Source organism: Electrona antarctica, assembly GCF_951216825.1.
Source record: "Electrona antarctica genome assembly, chromosome: 6".
Taxonomy (NCBI): Eukaryota; Metazoa; Chordata; class Actinopteri; order Myctophiformes; family Myctophidae; genus Electrona; species Electrona antarctica.
The window spans coordinates 14,250,734-14,269,874 of record NC_136811.1 but is presented as its reverse complement, the minus strand read 5'-3'; the positions used below and the strand labels follow the sequence as shown (position 1 = coordinate 14,269,874).

Genomic DNA, 19,141 nt, shown 5'->3' with positions numbered 1-19,141 from the left:
TTAGATGGAATTGCTAGTTGTGCTTTAATGCTGATTTGAGATGAATCCTTGGGAGCTGAGCAGCGCTGTTAAGAGAATCACATGATTGTGGTTCTGATTAATGTAGTGGGGAATCAGGGAATGCGTCTACATGTGAATGCAGATTGTTCATAATGGTCACTTCAGAACTGACTTTTGCATAATGTATATCCAGAACCATGTACAGCTGCAAGTAGTTTAGGCAAAAATGTGAAGATTGTGCAAAGAGAGTATACTTTCTATAGCAATGCAAAGTAGTGAAAACGGATACCCATTGTTGACACAGGCATGCACCATTAGTATATCAACACATCAAGAGTGAACTTCTATAGAGCGCCGAAGTCCTGACGTCACTGGCTCATCCCCTGTTTCATGGAGGTTTTTCTCTTTGGAGAATAACATGGAGTCATCTTAAAATCGTCTCATATAAGCATTGTGGTCCAAAAATAAACAACCTGTCTCAGCGATATTGTTGGGGAGGTGTCTCTGTATCGTTTACGACAGCCAGTCACCTACAGTATATTTGATACAGTCTGTTTCTAGGGAAAATCGAACTAATTCGGCAGCAGTAACATTAGCATTTTCAGTTGATTCTTCATATCCATATGAGGGATGACTTGTTTATTTTTCAAACGCAGTTCTTATATGAGGCGATAAAAAATCCCCTATATGGGGATTACAATGCAAGTAAAAAGGTACATGAACCCGTGGACTTAGCGCCCTGATCGGTCTACCGATGTTGACGTCAGACTTCGGCGCTCTATTCTCTGGGCTCTGATTGCTGTCTACTGACATGGTTTAAACTACTTCTACAGACTTATCAGATTCAGACGACAGCTATGATATCCTCATCGACAACAACAACAACTTGAAAAAGAGTTGTACCTGCACCCTCTGCTCATACAGAGCAGAAAAGAGAAAGCGAAAGAGAGAGAAGAGAAAGGCAAAGAAAGAGAAGGAAAAAGTAAAGAGAGCGAAGAGAAAGGCAAAGAAAGCAATGAAAATGGGAGAAAAGACAAAAGGTCTTTTCTCCACAAGTCTTCGTTGTTGAAAATACCCTTGTGTAGTACTGGCCTGACCACTGTTTATGTTTTGTTTTTGAATTTGTATTCTTAATATCAAATGAAAGACAACGATAAACTGTGATTCTCAACTCTGCTCTGTCTGGGTACCTCCAGAGAACTGCTATTTTAAGTCTAGTCCCACGTACACGTAGCTAGATGATGGCGTAGATCTTGGTCCACGGATTGTCTTGGGGAAATAAATTCAATGCATCGGGCTTCAACAGAGGAGAAAAGCTGTGCTAACAAATAGTACACATACTGCTTTGAAAATGTACCATCGCAACATGAAGGACCACCGTAAACTCTTTGCATTGGTTCTGCACAGCAGTTTTGTTTTTAAATCCACCCAGTTCTAGCCCCTCCATTGCATTTAGAGGTCACGAGACGTATCGGTAGGCAAAGATCTCAGATCGTCTGGCTATGTGAGACTGTTTTGTTTTTAAAATTCTAGCCATCTAATCAGTGTATATTACTTTAGACCTGGGACACCAGGGGTATGATGTGTACTACCTGGTACTATAATTGTGAACTAGCAGTGCTGCTGTACCCTTAGAGTATATATGAATAGAGACGGCACCCGAGTTCTCCTCCCATCCACTTGCATTAAGTTGCTCAAAAGCGCATGAGGCGATTTCACTGTGCATTCTGGGTAGGAACAGAGTGCATTCTGGGATGGATTGGGCCCAAACACATGAACGCGCTGCCGCTGACTATCATTGCAGGCATTCAGCGTTCACGTGTCATCGTGAACGTGCACAATGATAGTCAACGGACCAGCGCGTTCATGTGTTTGGGCCCACGCTGCAATATCAAATTCGGCCACTATGTCCATTTCGCCTCAGGGTTTCATCCGGGTGCCGTCTATTCATATATACTCACAGCCAGAGTTGTGAAGCGGCTGCTGCAAGGGCCACATAAGAGCAAGTGATAAATAAGACTAACTCAGGTACCTTTTGTTAACCTAATGTTCAGAGCAGCTTGTATTGCCAATGTCCACTAGACAAGTTACAAGAGGAAGGCCACAATGTAAATGAGAGATGGGAGGAAAATGTTGAAGTTCTTGTTCAAGTGAGCTCTTATTATTGCATTTAGCAGAGGATTTGCACTTTTTATTTTATGTACGGATTATAATTCATTGTTTGCACTAAAGATGCCTCGTTTTAAATAATGGTCATTTGGATATGCCTTTGCCAGTGCGTTTTGTAAAGCAATTTGATTTCCAGATTTTATTTAATTTTTCTATTGGCCTGTCATTAATAATTGCAATAAAGCGATTCAGTTCACAAAACCACGCTTTCAGCGTAAATTGTCCTGAAAGTGTTGTGCGTCAACAACAGAAGCATGTAGTTTGTGTGGACAGTGAGGAGACGACTTCAGCAGGAGTGTGACCTGATGAGCTGTCGTAAGTCTAACATCTTCACTGAGGAATCGTAATAGAAGTCTTGATAACATTTAACTGAGCAAATATCGAATTTGACGATGACATGGAAAATATTTTTGGTTTCAATAGGCATGTTTGTGTGTGTTGGTGGTGTTGCTGGTGGTGGTGGGGTTGGTGGTGGTGATATGAGTCTGAATCGCTGATGTGCTGAGCTATGTGTGTGTGTGTGCGTGCATGTGCATGTGTTGGAACTGGTTCTCAAATTCAGTGGTTCCCAAACTTTTTAGCTCAAGACCAAAAAGAAAAATTATTAATTAATTATTATAATTAATTATTATTAGATATTTTTTTGTATTTATTTATGAAATACTCTATTGTTTTTAAATGTAGGAAACTGAAAAAAGGAGTCATTTACTTTTATTAAAATTGGTCCACGACCCAGGCCATTTTTTGGCCTTAATTTGGCTATTTTGGCTCTAATTGAGGTGTGAACCTCAGATGTGGCTAACCATGTCTTTCTCTTTCTGCTAGCCAACGCACGCAGGCCCAACCGCAAGGGGCTAAGGAACGACAGAGACAAACCTCTGCCTCCTCTGTTGGCCAGAGTCGGTGGGAACATCGAGGTGAGTCTCCCACCTGCTGCGAATTCATTTAATTACAGATTTAGCCGTAAATCGAAAAGTTGCATCCAACATAATATTCCTATTTTAACTTTTCACCTTCTGTAGTCACAACCACTTCTGCTTTTTCAAATGTCTTCAAAACGGGTCTTCCATACAGTATTATAATATGATGGATGACATGTTCTAACATTTATTTTAAATGTTAATACATTTCCCCTCAAGGATTAACCCATTTTGGGCGGGAACCCCTTTTGGTGTTTTCACTAAGCATTATGTTATACTTTAGCTATTGAAAAATAGCAGATCTACAAGCTCATAGAGCGCCACCGAGTGGCGCGCTATGAACTTGTAGGTCTGCTATTTTTGAAAAATCGTAAAAATGCGGCACAAATCTTTGAATATATATTCTTTCAGAGCGAACGTTTTTTTTATTTCGACGTCAGGCCTAATTGGGTAAATGAAGTTTCATCTTGTTTTATTTCCTGTCAGGTGCTGGGCTTCAACGCGCGCCAGAGGAAGGCCTTCCTGAACGCTGTGATGCGTTATGGCATGCCCCCCCAGGATGCCTTCACCACCCAGTGGCTGGTCAGGGACCTGCGAGGGAAGTCTGAGAAAGAATTCAAGTATGTGTCTAGAGATTCTATCGCACTCTTTTCTTGTTATTTTTGTCCGTTGTCATGAGTAAAGAATTAGCCTCTAGATGAAGCTTCCGTACAGCAGCCTGGTGACACAGTCCTTTATTCTCTGCACCTTTTCCACCAAAACAAATGTGAGTCTAGAACTGGTTCCGTTCTACATTCTTGGAACCTTGGTGTTTTCACGGAACCGGCGGACAATTTGGGGTTCCAGTTCCGAACCAACTTTTAGGGTTCTGAACCAATTAATTTTCAGTGGAAACACTCTGAACTTTTTACTTTATTACTTTATTTGGACAGGACAATGTATATTAATGGACGTCACATGGACGTAAATACACCGGATATAGCACAGTTGCTAATTTTCATCCGCAGTCCTCACAAGAAACACAAAACGGAAAAACAGACAGTCAAACAGTGGAATACATTTACATAACTAGTTCAACCCTCGGTGGAAAAGAGGCCTCTGATAGTTACTGGAGCAATATGTTGAGTCCCCAACTAAGAGCCTGTCATCGGCTTTCCCAGGTAGAGGTAACTTCTTTACCCAGAGTCCAATGCTGACGCACCTGGTTTGATCCGAGTTGGTGTCTCGCTCTCCTATGTAACAAAATCGGCCCCATGTCACGGTTTTGAAACCTCAATAGCATTTGAAACATCAATAGCATGCCTATATTCTAAGACAAAGACACCAAGGCTCCCATCAGTGATGTCACAATGAAGTATTGTCTTAACCCATTCTGGGCGGGAACCCCTTTTGGTGTTTTAAACATTATGTTATAATTTAGCTATTGAAAAATAGCAGATCTACAAGCTCATAGCGTGCCACCGAGTGGCGCGCTACGAGCTTGTAGTTCTGCTATTTTTGAAAAATCGTGAAAGTATTTATTTCAGAAAACTGGAGGATTTAGAAGATTTCTTTTTAAATTTTGAGGTCAGGCCTAAATGGTTTAATGGAATGGCTTCAGACTCGTGGGACCCGACACTGTTCTATTCATGGTAACTTGATTCTAGCCTCCGCTCTGGCCAACTTGGAGACGGGTAAGCGGCGACGGCTGATCCAGACTTGAGGTGTGATGTTGTTCCTTCTCCGTCTCGTCGCAGGGCCTACGTGTCTCTGTTCATGCGTCACCTCTGTGAGCCGGGGGCGGACGGAGCGGAGACCTTCGCAGACGGCGTCCCCAGGGAAGGGTTGTCAAGGCAACATGTGCTCACTCGCATTGGGGTGATGTCACTCATCCGGAAGAAGGTATGCTATGCGGCAGAGATGGAATATATGCCATGTTACAGTATGCAAATGTATTTATGGCTATGATATTGGGCTATTTTTGGTGAATTGTGCGTATAGGAACCACACAAGACACCAACCCGTGTGTGTGTGCGTTACAGGTGCAGGAATTTGAGCATGTTAATGGACAGTGGTCCATGCCCTGGATGGCTGAACTGGAGGAGAACAAGAGAGCAGCTGCTCTGGCTGCAGGTGAAGATCCCAAAACCCCCTCTTCTGGAACCCCAGCTGATACACAGCCCAACACACCTGCCCCAGGTACATGCATGCGTGCACACACACACATACACACGCACACGCACACACACACACACACACACCCTACATTTTCTCTGTGAACCAAGATTTATGAAAAAGTAAAAGAAATCAAGATGACTGAAAAACTGAAATTAAGTTGCAGTAGACCTATATTATGACAAAAAGGATTGCGTAATGACACACTGTGTGTGTGTGTGTGTGTACAGAAGATCTGACTAAATCTGAGGACAAGGACATGGACGTGAAGGAGGAGGGAGAGGAGAGTAAAGGATCTACCAAGTCAGATGATCCAGAGGTAAACAAACATCTCTTGTTGTACAACTGTCATGTATTTATAGTGTAACTGAGAGAGTGATGCTTTGGCCGTTGTATTATGTTTCATCATCATGAATGAAGAAGCCATCCCGCTCATGTCCCCGACGCTGTCTCTATTAGTTTGTCTGCTACTTACAGATATATAATCTCTGTTTCCTCACATTCAGATCATCGAAATCCCAGACGAGACAGAGAAGTCCCCGGTTCCAGAGAAGAAAGAACGGGAGAGAGCAGAGTCACCGAGCAAAGAGGAGAAAGACAAGGAGGTGGGAGACACGGACGCTGACATGAAGGACGAGTCTGAAGATGGTAGCAAGGACAAAGATGACAAGGAGAAGTCGTCATCGGAGGCCTCAGAGAAGGACCCTCCCACCGAAGTCAAAGGGGAAGCGTTGGAGGTCAAGGCCGACTCGGACGAGGCCAAGCCTAAAGGTAAGATCAACTTAGACGAGACAAGTGAGCTTCATTCATCCTGGAGGGACAATTTGTTATAACGCCAACAATAGAGCACAGTTAACAAGTTTTTCTCTATGGAGAATATCATTGGGTTTCTTAAAATCGTCTCATATAAGCATTGTGGTCCATCTGTGATGTTGTCGGGGGATTGGCCGTTATTTCATACAGTCTGTTAGTGAAAACTTAACTAATTTTTAATTTAAACTAATTTCCCCAGGAAACATGGAAAAATGTACATACATTTTGGTAAAGTTGTAAATAAACATATTAGAAATGTTTTTACATGCTAAATAATTAAAACGGATGTATCTATTAAATGTAAGGTTCTCTTCACAGTATGTACAGTATACTCTTGGAGTGATAGGCATGTGTCTGCATTGATTCCTGTACAATTATTGTGCGCGGCAAGCGCAGTGATTCTGACAAACTGTTTGTTTATCTCATCATCTCAGCTGAAGAGAACAAAGACGACAAGATGGACACCAGTTCTCCTGCAGAAGACAAGAAAGGTGAGACACTGGTGAACGTGGTCGGCTCTCCAGACACTCACAGTATGCAAACACATTAGATGGACACATGTTGGATGGAAACCCAGATGCCCGTTGAAGCATGAAAGGAAAAAGTGGAATGACGGCGAGAGACGGAGTTATCCACATTTGACGAGATAACTTTGTAACCATTACAGTCCATTGCTTTGAACTAATGCAATCAGAACGTTCATTAACTGTCACATCTGTCACTTGCCAAGAAAGGAAAAGAGACATTTTTATGATACGATTACTGGAAAAGGACTTAGAAAAGGCTTTATACGCTATGTCTCCGATGATGGGCTGTTGCTACAGTTTAAATGTCACTGCATATATTCAGGGATAATTCAGGGATAATCCCTTTTTCTCCTAATCTCAAGATAGGTTTGTACAGGGTACTAAAATACCACGAGAGATACTGTTTCCCTATTTGGTTTGGGTCCTTACTACATCCTCTTCATAGGATCGCTGGAAAACTTTCGCCACATCAGGGTTCCACAACGCAATTCTAACCCATTTTGACCCGATATCAGATTCTAAAAATGTCTTCTACATCCTGACAGTTTTCTGAAAAAGCTACGTTTCTATGTCAGTCGTTCTTCGATTTTTTAAAAATAGCAGACCTACAAGCTCGTAGCGCGCCACTCGGTGGCGCGCTACGAGCTTGTAGATCTGCTATTTTTCAATAGCTAAAGCATAACATAATGCTAACACCAAAAGGGGTTCCCGCCCCAAAATGGGCTAAACATCACATCCTGTGTACAGTACGTGGTGAATGAAACCCTTTTTCCTTTCCGGGTTCTTTCTTCTCAGAGCAAAAAGAGGAGAAGGAGAAGGAGAAGGAGAAGGAGGGGGTGAAAAGTGAGGAGTCGGGCAAGCTGCAGAACGGAGAGAACGCTAAAGAAGGAGCTACAGCGGCGGCGCTGCTAACCGTCACCGAGGAGAAGAAGAAAGCCGCCTCCAAGCAGAGGTTCATGTTTAACATAGCCGATGGAGGATTCACAGGTGTGTTACCTGGCAACACCACACACCGTACTGGAAATATGAGAGACCACACAGTGATTATTCTTTCTCTTCATATTGAGATTGTAATATACCGTAATTTCCGGACTATAAGCCGCACCTGAATATAAGCCGCACCAGCTAAATTTAGGGAAAACAATAAATGTGTACATACCGGTATACAAGCCGCACTGGACTATAAGCCACAGGTGGCCATAGAGATAGATTTAGAAGGTCCCCTAGTGGCTGTTAGCTGTAAAAATCCATAGATTAGCCGCACCGTTGTATAGGCCGCAGGGTTCAAAGCATGGGAAAAAAGTAGCGGCTTATAGTCCGGAAATTACGGTAAACATGTTCTTCTGAGAGGAGGTTTTAGTCTTTTATTTTTTTTACTTGATCAGTACAAATTACGTTAGATGTCAGAGGAAAAGGAAATCTGTCCTTTTCCTCTGACATATAACGTAATTTGTACTGTGTTACTTCATTCGAAGGTCTCACTCTTTGACGTGAAAATGGTATAGGCTTATTTCAGTTATTCACTGTAAACCACAAAGGTCATTCTAGGTGAAATGAGACTCTGTGTTTCTGTTTCTTCAAAATACTCCCGAGATGAAATGTAGAAACTGTGTTTTGTTTTGGTCGACAGCTGTATTCCTGCGTTATCACATTTTCTGTGACACTTTGTGACCTTTGTGATCTCTGTTCCAGAGCTCCATTCGCTGTGGCAGAATGAGGAACGGGCAGCCACAGTGACTAAGAAGACCTTTGAAATCTGGCACCGCAGACATGACTACTGGCTTCTAGCTGGCATCATACAGTATCCTTTTAAATGTACAAAGCTATATGACCTTTTCTTCTTTATGGGGGATTTCAAACGTCTTTTCTTACATTTTTATCCCACGATTTTGAAACCCATTTGCCAATTGCCTGGGAATAAATAAATAATTCACTAGTAAGAGACCACACCTTCGCTCAAGATTAACAGTTTATTGAAACAGAATGAGATGAATGCGGAGTGGAGTGAGGAACCCAAGGTAGGGCGAGACTCAGGGTGGGGCGTAGTCTCTGGAGCTGATGGTCATCTTTGCTCTACTCGGAATGAGTGGTTGGTCGTCTCTGCTCCGTCACTGCCCCCCCTGGATTCCTAGAGAATCGAGGGGGAAGGAGGAGGTTGGGGTGGAGGAGGATGGCGATTTTGAAGAATAGTGAAAATAGCCGATCTACAAGTGCAGTACTCACGACCCATGTTTGGTCTGTCGTGGAGCAGAACAAACAACTTGGTTGAGAGATCGCAGGTGTATTTATACTGTGGTGATTGCACCGGGGATTGGCCGGGTGGATAATGAAAGGCAGGTGAGTTTGATAAGGAGGGAGGAGTTGTTGATAATGAGGGAGGAGTGGTTAAGCTCAAGCGGAAGGAGGTCTCTTCTCCCGAAACTGCGTTGTATAAATACAACTTCCCATAAAATAATTTAAAAAAAACGCAGAAATCCTAGATATATTCTTTTTAGAAATGTTTAGGCTTTCAGTGTGTTCAGTGCAGTGAGACAGGAAATGGGTAGAGAGATGGTAAGAGATTGACTGAATCACACTGAAGATGTGGTGATGATGATGTTATGAGCCTTGAGCACATTGTCCCTCAGACACGGTTATGCTCGCTGGCAGGACGTGCAGAACGACGTGAAGTATGCCATCCTCAACGAGCCCTTCAAAGGAGAGATGAGTCGAGGGAACTTCCTGGAAATCAAGAACAAGTTCTTGGCTCGCAGGTTCAAGGTGGGTGGACCTGCTGATGTCTCACAAACACACACACACACACACACACACACACACAGGAATATGACATTACACACTTTTGACAATAAATACATATCATTAACCCATTTTGGGCGGGAACCCCTTTTGGTGTTAGCATTATGTTATGCTTTAGCTATTGAGCTATGAGCTTGTAGGTCTGCTATTTTTGAAAAATCGAAGAACGACCGACATAGAAACATAGCTTTTTCAGAAAGCTGTCAGGATGTAGAAGACATTTTTAGAATCTGATCTCAGGTCAAAATTGGTTAAATGTATTTATTTATTTATTTGTGTTTCTTTAGCCAATTTTCTTCTTTAAAAATAGTCAGAAGATGATTTTGTTTTGCTAGCATAGCTCTTGTTATCATTTCTCTCTCAAGGGCCAACATAATCGCACTAATCCTCAAATTTCTCCCTGCCTTATTAACACAATCAGTCCCGGGATTCCTTCAAAATAGGAGCTCTGGGGTGCCCCCCCCCCCCCCCCCCCCCCCGGGGAACAATCCGGGAAAAAAATGGAGAAATATTTTGCTAGCTTACCTTGCTCTCGTTTTCATTATATCGCTAAATATTCCAAAGCGTTCATATTTTGAACGAGAGGCGGATGAGAAGTCAGAAATGAAGCGCTTAGTATATCCATCAGATCAAGACCACTGGATTAGCAGATACGAGGCATTCTTTCTGCCGCGCTAACAGCTAATATGAACGAAGAGCAAAGCGTACGGTGGTCTTAGAGTCTCACTCAAAAAAAAAAAAAGGAAAAAGATTCAGAATATTATTCTCTCGCCTATCATTGAAGATGCGCTAGGACGTGTACACACGTCATTGCAACCCGTCGGTTGGATTCCCTAGGACGCGTGGACACGTCGGATGGACGGAACCTGTTAACATTTCCTCTTATCACCCTTCCTATCTTCTTGTCTGCTGTGTATGTAGTTATTGGAGCAGGCCTTGGTGATCGAGGAACAGCTGCGCAGAGCGGCGTACCTGAACATGTCCGAGGACCCCGCTCACCCCTCCATGGCCCTCAACACGCGCTTCAGCGAGGTGGAGTGTCTGGCCGAGTCCCACCAACACCTCAGCAAAGAGTCCATGTCTGGGAACAAGCCTGCCAATGCAGTGCTGCATAAAGGTTAGTAGACGAGAGTGAAACTGTGACCCGGCATGAGAATGAACGGTTCATCATGGAACCGTGCATTTTACTGGTGATTCTGGTCAAAGGTTAGATTTAGAATCTTCAAAGTGCTTTATTTATCATTTAGCTTCAAGGCAAACACTGAAATTGGCTTGTAAATATGAGATTAATGCATACGTATCAAGTCAGGTTTAGTCCTCCATTATTTTACAGGGGAGACTCAACATTGTTGTTAAATCAAATCGGCTGATCGTGCAGTAACAACAGATCAATTCCTCACCATTTTTGTCATTTCAAATTCAATTAAATTTACCACTAAATTAAGTTCAAACAATGCTAGTTTTAATGTGAAAGTGCGTCGTTAATTCCTAAGGAACTTAAAAAATGATATTGAAGAAGTTGGGCATTAAAATTAAGATTATGGAATACGTGTTTTTAACTACGTCTAAAGGCTAATTTATGCTCAACGTTGCAAACTAGCTGTATGCTGCATTCATTTCATCCGTATCCGCGGATACGGATGAAATGGAGCAGTACAACCGTTCATTTTTGGGTCAGTATAGCTCCCACGATTGCCCAAACTAGAGCCATTGTGGTGGCTTGACTGCGCCCACAACTTCTGTCGCCAGAACGAAGCCTTGATAAAATGATACGAGTGAAATACACGCTATGTATTTACACAGACCACACAGACCACCACAACGTCTACTACACAGCCTACGTTTTTGACACTTTCTTTGAGGGCCCGGGCCTATTTAATCCATTAATAAAATGTGCCCATCGTTTATAGCGCCCGGACCACTTTTACCGACGGACCGGATGTTGTTGTGAATGTGTGTGTAGCAGCTAACAATAGCCACACCACTCTAGAGTCGATCGACAACAACGGGAGGTAAGAATAAATCTATCACGACTAGCGACTGGACAGCGGAGGGCCGTCAAACACAGGATCTTTTTTCATAATTAGACGGGATGATTTAGATCGCGAGTTATGAACGTTTTAAGATTTTCGTTTTCATCAGCTAAACAGGGGAGGGAGTTTTTCGATGACGTCTCACTCTTGTCGCGTCAACGAGGATTGCCCAACAGGCGCTCCTGGGCTATAGAGCCATGCGATCCGTTCTCATATCAATAAACTTCGTCTTTTGGACAATACTTCGTCCTGGGCGTCGGGCGTTACTAATAGAAAGGACAAAGAACTTCGTCCTGGGCGATGGGAGTGTTAACAGGTACATTATTACGACCAAAGTCACCATGTTTTTAGTCAGAAATGGTTGGACTCTGATCTGACCTCTAGTCGGTGTATTGCTTAACATCCATGCCAGCGGAAAGGACGCATGGACGTAAGTAAGCGGTCGTATTTATTTTCCTACGTAAAGCATACGGGAGCATAAATGAGCCTTAAAGGAGAATTCCATGCTAGAAGGCTTTCTTACCTTTATTTGTAGTTGTTACGTCCCCACCAAAGAGGTCCAGGTGTTATTTTGTGTAAAAGTGCATTATTGGCTATTTCACCTACCATAAGCCCTCAATGGGGGTTGGGTTTTTGTGCTAATTCGCTTATTTCCATCGAAATACTGTAAGTAGTAAAGTGTGCCGCTTGGGATACTATTTACATTATGAAGAGAGGATATATACGAGGATATATACGATTTGAGCGATGGAAATAAGCGAATTAGCACAACACCCCATAGCCCCATTCCATTCAATGCAATTCAATGCAATTCATTGAGGGCTTATGGTAGTGGAAATAGCCAATAATGCGCTTTTGCACACAATAACACCTGGACCTCTTTGGTGGGGACGTAACGACTACAAATAAAGGTAAGAAAGCCTTCTAGCTGGAAGCATTCTCCTTTAAAAGTGTATTTGTGCATAGGAGATGTAGTGCGTGCCAGTGCGGTGAAAGTAGACAAGTGATGGATTATGGACATATGTTTGGGTGAGTGAAATTTGACGTATGATTGTCTTTATAGACCTTATAGACAAATCTAAATGGAGCAACAATGTATTCGTCCCCCGGCCAGACACTCATCCACAGGGTAGCTTTGCTCCCCTGCAAAACGAAGAGAGTAGGGCTGCAACTACTGATCATTTTCTTAGCGATTGTTCTATTGATTTCTCTTTTGATTACCGGTAATCAAATAATTGAGAAGTGCATTTTTGGGGTAGTCTTTTTTTTTTTTGTATATATGAATGAATCAACATGAAAAGAAAAAATACATACAATATATGTATACTGTATAATGTTTTTTTGGTTTTTTTATCGACTTAATCAACTAGTCTGATTAACCAGTTAAGCTCTATTTTGTCATACAACAGTGTCTCCAAGCTATGGCTGATGAAGCCGTCATCAGCCCTGGCTTGGAGAAGGCTACTTTTATGTCATATCCTGGGTGGATATGACATAATAATAAAAATATAAGTTATATACGAACAGTATATACTGTATATATACAGTATAATATTTTGAATACTTTTTTTAAAGAAGAGTGCATGAATCTTTTCTTCAATAATGGATCATTTTCCAAGAGCACCTTCAATGCTGAACTTTTGGCTTTCATAACACGAAGCGGCAATCCTTTGGCATCTCTCATCTCAAAGTACGAGCATATGTTGAGGAGTTATGGAGTCCTGCACACTGCTATAACTTGTTAACGGTGTTAATTTTATACGTATAAATCAGGTATTACTACGTCATCACGGCCTGCCAAAATACATTTTAGTCAACTAAATCAGCTGTAGATTTAGTTGACTAAAGTCTTAGGATATTTAGTCTACTAAAAGTAGACTATGCTAGAACATTTCAGATGACAAAAACTAAATGGAATTTTATTTAAAAAGACCATGACTAAAACCACGTCAAAACTGGCCGTCAAAATTTACACTGCATTTCCAAAAAAAATCAAAGCAACATGGCGGTCACAGACCTTCGTTATTCTTCAACATATGTTCTACTTTTTTGTAATACAACACTTTTTTTTTCAGGTACGCAAACGTTTCTCATTGAACTAAAGCAGAAAAAAAGAAAAAAAAACGTCCACAAAATGCTGAACTGAACTGTCGCCGCCCCCCTGTTTCCTCAGTGCTCAAACAACTGGAAGAGCTGCTCAGCGACATGAAGGCCGACGTCACCCGCCTCCCGGCGACCATCGCCAGGATACCCCCCGTCGCCGTACGTCTGCAGATGTCCGAGAGGAACATCCTGAGCCGACTGGCCAGCCGGGGGCCCGAGGTCACTGGGCAGAACCAGTCGCAGGCCTCGCAGCAGCAGCAGATGCAGGTGCAGCGTTGACCAATCCCCGCTTGTGCGCAACTGTGCGCACCGCGGCTAAACAACCTTCCTATTGGCTGTGGAAGCCCTCACTTCACTGCCACGTAGCAGGCCCCCTCCCCCCTCATCCTCCCACACCTCCGCCACCCTGCTACAGAACAGTGAGATCAGACTACCTCCCTACTTACACACACACACACACAAACACACACACACACACACACACACGCACACACACACATACCTCCACCCATCTACGGACGGACTCAGCAGAGAAACACTTATGTTGTGGGGCTTTTCTTTTTGAAGAGACTGGAACCATAGAGCTAGAATAGAATAGGAGTGAATGATGGGACTTCGCTTCCTATGTACTCTACATCTATGGCCTATACTAGATGAACTGCAGATCTATCTTCCTCTCACGTTTAACTTTTCTCTTAACCTGAGCACTGTCTCTTTGCGACGGGACCGCGGGCCGCTCCACTGGCCTGTTCTGTCCTAAGTCTACAGCAGGGTCAAATGTTTCTATGTAACTATAATGTATCATAGAGTCGCTAGACAAGACGGATAGCAGCATCCACATGTTTGGAGCGTATCGGCGCTTTTTCATGTTTTTTGTTTCTTTTGTTTGAATGACGAAACATGGATTCAAGGGACTCTTATCGTTGTGCTCATCTTCACACCATAGGAAATCATCGTGTTGAATCTTAAACCGTTTTATTTTCGTCCATCATTCGTCTCTGTTGTCCTCGCCTGCGTCCTTGTATGTATGCGTGCACATGCGCATGGTTAGGTGTGTGTGTGTGTGTGTGTGTGTGTGTGTGTGTGTGTGTGTGTGTGTGTGTGTGTGTGTGTGTGTGTGTGTGTGTGTGTGTGTGTGTGTGTGTGTGTGTGTGTGTGTGTGTGTGTGTGTGTGTGTGTGTGTGTGTGTGTGTGTGTGTGTGTGTGTGTGTGTGTGTGTGTGTGTGTGTGTGTGCGCGCGCGCACGCTTGTGTACAGTATCTGTGAACCAGGGCACACTGACGTGCATCTCTACTGCAGAATTCTCCCGATGTGGAGCTGTGACTTTTTTTTGCCAGAGAGAGAGAGAGAGAGAGAGAGGGGGGGGGGGGGGGGGGGGGGAGAGAGAGAGAGAGAGAGAAAGAAACGAACGAACGAACGGTCAATCACACAACAGTATGGATGAGTGACTGGTCCTCTCCTCTCTGCTTCCCTCAACCCCAGCCCACCACTACCTGTCTGTTCAGGTGACCCAACCTTATGATTGGATATCCGCCCACCCCTCCCCCTCCAGCCAGCACCTTGACATTCCTAAATTGGTTTTCTGGACAAGCGTGGCGCGAACACGCTGTTCCTCGGGGAGACCTCCTCCCCTCTTCCTTTTTATTTTCATTCAAGTTAAAGGACAGTACATTATCTCCACAAGTTTTAGGTACACGGACGGCACTGAGAATGATGGCAATCTTAAGTTAATTTAATTTCTTACAGTCTAATGTCTCGTTGTTTTACATTATTTTTTGGATATTATTATTATTATTATTATTATAAAGGTTGCAACCTTGTTGTTTTTATCGTTCCTGTTTGTTTTTAAAGGACTACAATTAAAAAAAGGGTAACAGTTTGTCAATCTGTGGCGTCTGTCCGCTTATTTGTGTGAGAGAAAATGATGTGTCAGAGCTAGAGATTTAAGATGTGCAGGCAGGGGGAGTCATTAATTTTGGTAGGAATGTCAATTGGTTAAAAACCTACCTTCCCATAAGTAGAAAGGTATGATATTTGTTCCCTGCTGGTAGCTATATATGTGTTGTTTCAAAGTGCTGTTGAGCAAGGCATTGAATCCTTTCTGTTAACTTTCAGATATGAATGAACTAAAACTGTGATTGCCTAAATGTACACATACAAACATGGACATTTTTACAACAGTTTTGGGTTAACGGGATTCAAATTATGAAGCCAATAAATAGAACATTGGGTGCGAAGAGTCACTTTGCATACGAGTCTCAAAGGTAAGAGAGAATTTACATTAAAGAACAAAATGGACATGCAAGAGAGAGAGGAGGGACTGGGTAGTTGGGTATATAATGGGGAGAAGATAAGCAAGGAAAGGAGGCAACATGAACTGGTTTAGACTGACCTGAAGAAAGGCATTAGTACTGTAGAGTTGGGGAGAATAGACTGCATGTGAGAGGAAGAGCTAGCAAAAGCAAGGGTAGACTGTACAGGAACAGGCTTATTTTCTCCCAGCGACAGACGGGTAATTAACAAAATTGGTGTAAATTACAGGGCGGGGGAATAGGCTGGGCTGGATAATAAGCCCTGATATCTTATCGTGACAGAGAAAGAAAAGGAGAAAAAGACGGGTAATGGACAAGTAAGACTTAAGGGCATCACGGAGGAGAAAAAAAAGTTTGGAACAAGAGATGTATTTATTTTGTCATAAATAGTTAGTAGCTGGATTGACCATGTGGCGTGTGGAGTTGGATGCAACGTACCGCCTGTGAGTCATATACAGTCTTGGTTAGTAAATCGAGACAAATATAGATCTCATCGCAGAAGGCACCAAAGAAGAAGTGAGCGGATTCCAGCTGTATTTACGGCCCAGCAGGAGAGAGACCCTGCTGCTACTGGGTGCAAATGTCTTGTAGGTAAGTTGTGTGGGTACCATTTTGCCCCAATTGAACTGCCCTTGGTCCAACACTGTCATTTTGTTTTCTAATAATGAAAGTGATCTGTCCGCTGACCTTCTACTTCTTTCCTGGCACGCTCTAGTAGTACTGAAAGAGAGACTGTATAGGGGACGTTGTGAGCTTGTAGATCTGCTATTTAAAAAAAACATTTGCCTAATGACATACCAAAAATAGTATATGTATAATGTGTATAGTGTGTGCCATTGTAGTTTGTACAGTAGTGTGTGTGTGTGTGTGTGTGTGTGTGTGTGTGTGTGTGTGTGTATACACGATTGAAGCTTGTACAGTATCCTACTGTATGTGTGTGTACAATTTATGAACTTATTAAGCCTTGGGAGTGTCATCCATATATTACCCCTCCTTCCAGTATTCTGCTGTGAAATAAAGCCACAATGGTATTTAAAACAAAATACTTCAGCAAGCAATGGACAATTTTGCATGCTGGGTCTGGTGTCAAAGTATCTTCACTTCTTCTCTTGCACAGTTTTGATGTTCTTAAATTAGTAAGTATCAACTGGGTAGAGACATTTCCAGGTGTGTGTGAGAGTGAGAGTGAGGGAGAGAGAGAGAGAGGAGCAGTGAGGAAGAGAAAGAGAGATGTGCAGATCATGTGCACAATGCACACTGCAATAGCTTGTGTTAACCATGATGCTCAACACCTGCAGTGTGTGTGTGTGTGTGTGTGTGTGTGTGTGTGTGTGTGTGTGTGTGTGTGTGTGTGTGTGTGTGTGTGTGTGTGTGTGTGTGTGTGTGTGTGTGTGTGTGTGTGTGTGTGTGTGTGTGTGTTTTCTCACCTAAATTGTATCTTTACATTTTAAAATGACTAGCCTTTAGCCTATGTTTTTGTATTACAACTAGACAAGTAAATGTGTACATCTGTACAAACGTACGTGTATTACGTTTGTGCTTTTAGAACTCGGGAATAAGATTTGTAAGTCAAATAGCCTGGGCAATGACACGAGTTTACTTTGCATATACAGTGTAACTAAAAGTTCAATTCAAATTTGCTTTATTGGCATGACAAAACATGTTTACATTGCCAACAATGTAAGCAACAATGTTTTTTTTAGAAAGAAATGTACACAATTGAATGGAATGCAAAAATGTGTAAACAAAGCAATGCAATGTCACATTGCAACTTGTAAAAACTGTCTTCATGAATGTGTATTTGCTTAGAAATAGGCCTACTGTAGTTAAAGGTCTGGCAGCTCTATAATGATTTATGTTGCATGGTGTCACTAGGAAAGCCTCTGCTAGCTTCCTCAAGTTCCTCTAGTAGGCCTACTCCTCTGCAACGCACAATATTTCTACAAAATGTTACAAGTTGCTACAAAACCTGTGATAGTCCTTTTGGGTATAAACAAGTTGAAGGGTCAATTTAGGTCTGATAATGATGTACTGTGCATGTTAAAATCATTTAGCCCACATTTATTTCCAACAATTTTCCAAGGCATACATTCATACATTTATTCATACATTTGTTTTGTCCCCCGTCCCCCCCCCCCATTTTGTAAAAAATACAAAGCAGCTAATTTAACATAGAGGTGCTCAAGGTTTAGGTGCCTATACTGGACTACTATTACGACAATCCAAACAACAGACAATGTGTTGGCGCTCTTGTCAGTCCAAAGTCAAACGATACGATAAAAAAAAATACCTATCATTGTATATTTTCCACGTAGTGCTGTAACAATGTTGCCTGAGTGAATAGCCATGTTTACTTTGAATTGAGAATATAATTTAAAATACTCTGTTGCACAGATAGACAGTAGAGGGGGGGTGGGTGGGGGTCACAGCAATAAGGAAGTATACTGTGACTCTGACCTTTGTGCATGTGCACTGTCAATTGTGTGCGTGTGCGTGTGTCTGTGCGTGCGGTGCACCTGGAAGTGCAGCGCAAACAGACAGCGGTAGTAGAGTAGAGGGGAGGAGTGATGGGCAGGTGGTATGTATGAACAACGGGGAAGAAAGACAACAAGTGAAAGAAAAGTAGGTGTTTTGCGGGTTTGAGAATCCGAAGCAGCGTAGCCTACTGTACGTGTTTGTTTTGTCAGAGATTATTTAATTACAAAGAGTAGCAGTAGTTCCTTTTTTTTCCCTCGCCGACATACAGACCGTAGAGTTAAAAATAAGCGACAGACAGACAGGACACTTGTGCGCTCACGCTAACCGACGCACAAATAACACAGTACAGGAGATGGAGTTTCAGAGAGTAAGATGCCAGAACTAATTCTACCTCGAATATAAAGTATATTATTATTGAATTACTATGATTATTGTCGCTTGTTGTCTTTGTGATTGTTTGGGGGTGGCTGCTGGTACTACTGTAGTAGTCTGGTATACGTCCCTCTGCTGGAGGAATTCCGCCCCTCTCTTCTAGTTCTCGTCAGCTATTTTGGTGACTGCTGCTGTCTTGTCGCTTTCACTCCTTTGTGAAAGGGTTGGTGGCTAAAAAGGAAGGAAGGGCCAAACCAGAGAGAGAGAGAGATAGATAGAGGGAACCTATAGGGGACGAGTGGACGACTGAGCCATATACATACTGCAGACAGACAGACAGCAGCGTTTCAGAGAGGGTGTCACTTTACAGAAGGGGTGCTGAGAACAGTAAGTGTTAACCTGCTGCCAAAGGGAGACTGTATGTTGTGACTGGAGGAGGAAGAGATGGAGTGACAGACTATACA

The 19,141-nt window shown here is 42.6% G+C and overlaps 2 protein-coding genes across 10 annotated transcripts in view; both read left to right on the top strand.

The window, feature by feature from the left end:
- The window catches only part of chd4b (chromodomain helicase DNA binding protein 4b), a 44,175-nt gene extending 28,775 nt beyond the window's left edge, over positions 1-15,400 (top strand). For both annotated transcript variants that reach the window (XM_079504234.1, XM_079504233.1), the window contains exons 28-39: positions 2,995-3,086; positions 3,576-3,709; positions 4,826-4,970; positions 5,111-5,267; positions 5,474-5,562; positions 5,750-6,014; positions 6,491-6,547; positions 7,379-7,570; positions 8,276-8,384; positions 9,211-9,343; positions 10,301-10,496; positions 13,586-15,400. In XM_079504234.1, the coding sequence (XP_079360360.1) occupies positions 2,995-3,086; positions 3,576-3,709; positions 4,826-4,970; positions 5,111-5,267; positions 5,474-5,562; positions 5,750-6,014; positions 6,491-6,547; positions 7,379-7,570; positions 8,276-8,384; positions 9,211-9,343; positions 10,301-10,496; positions 13,586-13,794 (1,778 nt within the window). In that variant the 3' untranslated portion in view covers positions 13,795-15,400. The remainder of the gene's footprint in view (positions 1-2,994; positions 3,087-3,575; positions 3,710-4,825; positions 4,971-5,110; positions 5,268-5,473; positions 5,563-5,749; positions 6,015-6,490; positions 6,548-7,378; positions 7,571-8,275; positions 8,385-9,210; positions 9,344-10,300; positions 10,497-13,585) is intronic.
- A 608-nt stretch (positions 15,401-16,008) lies between these two features.
- Positions 16,009-19,141, top strand: part of ptpn6 (protein tyrosine phosphatase non-receptor type 6) — a 30,275-nt gene continuing 27,142 nt past the window's right edge. For 2 of the 8 annotated variants that reach the window (XM_079504479.1, XM_079504472.1), the window contains exon 1: positions 16,009-16,418. In XM_079504479.1, the coding sequence (XP_079360605.1) occupies positions 16,408-16,418 (11 nt within the window). In that variant the 5' untranslated portion in view covers positions 16,009-16,407. Of the gene's footprint in view, positions 16,419-18,328; positions 18,450-18,481; positions 18,673-18,984; positions 19,065-19,141 lie in introns of those variants that run through there. The other 6 variants (XM_079504476.1, XM_079504473.1, XM_079504477.1 and 3 more) reach the window with 6 other exon arrangements.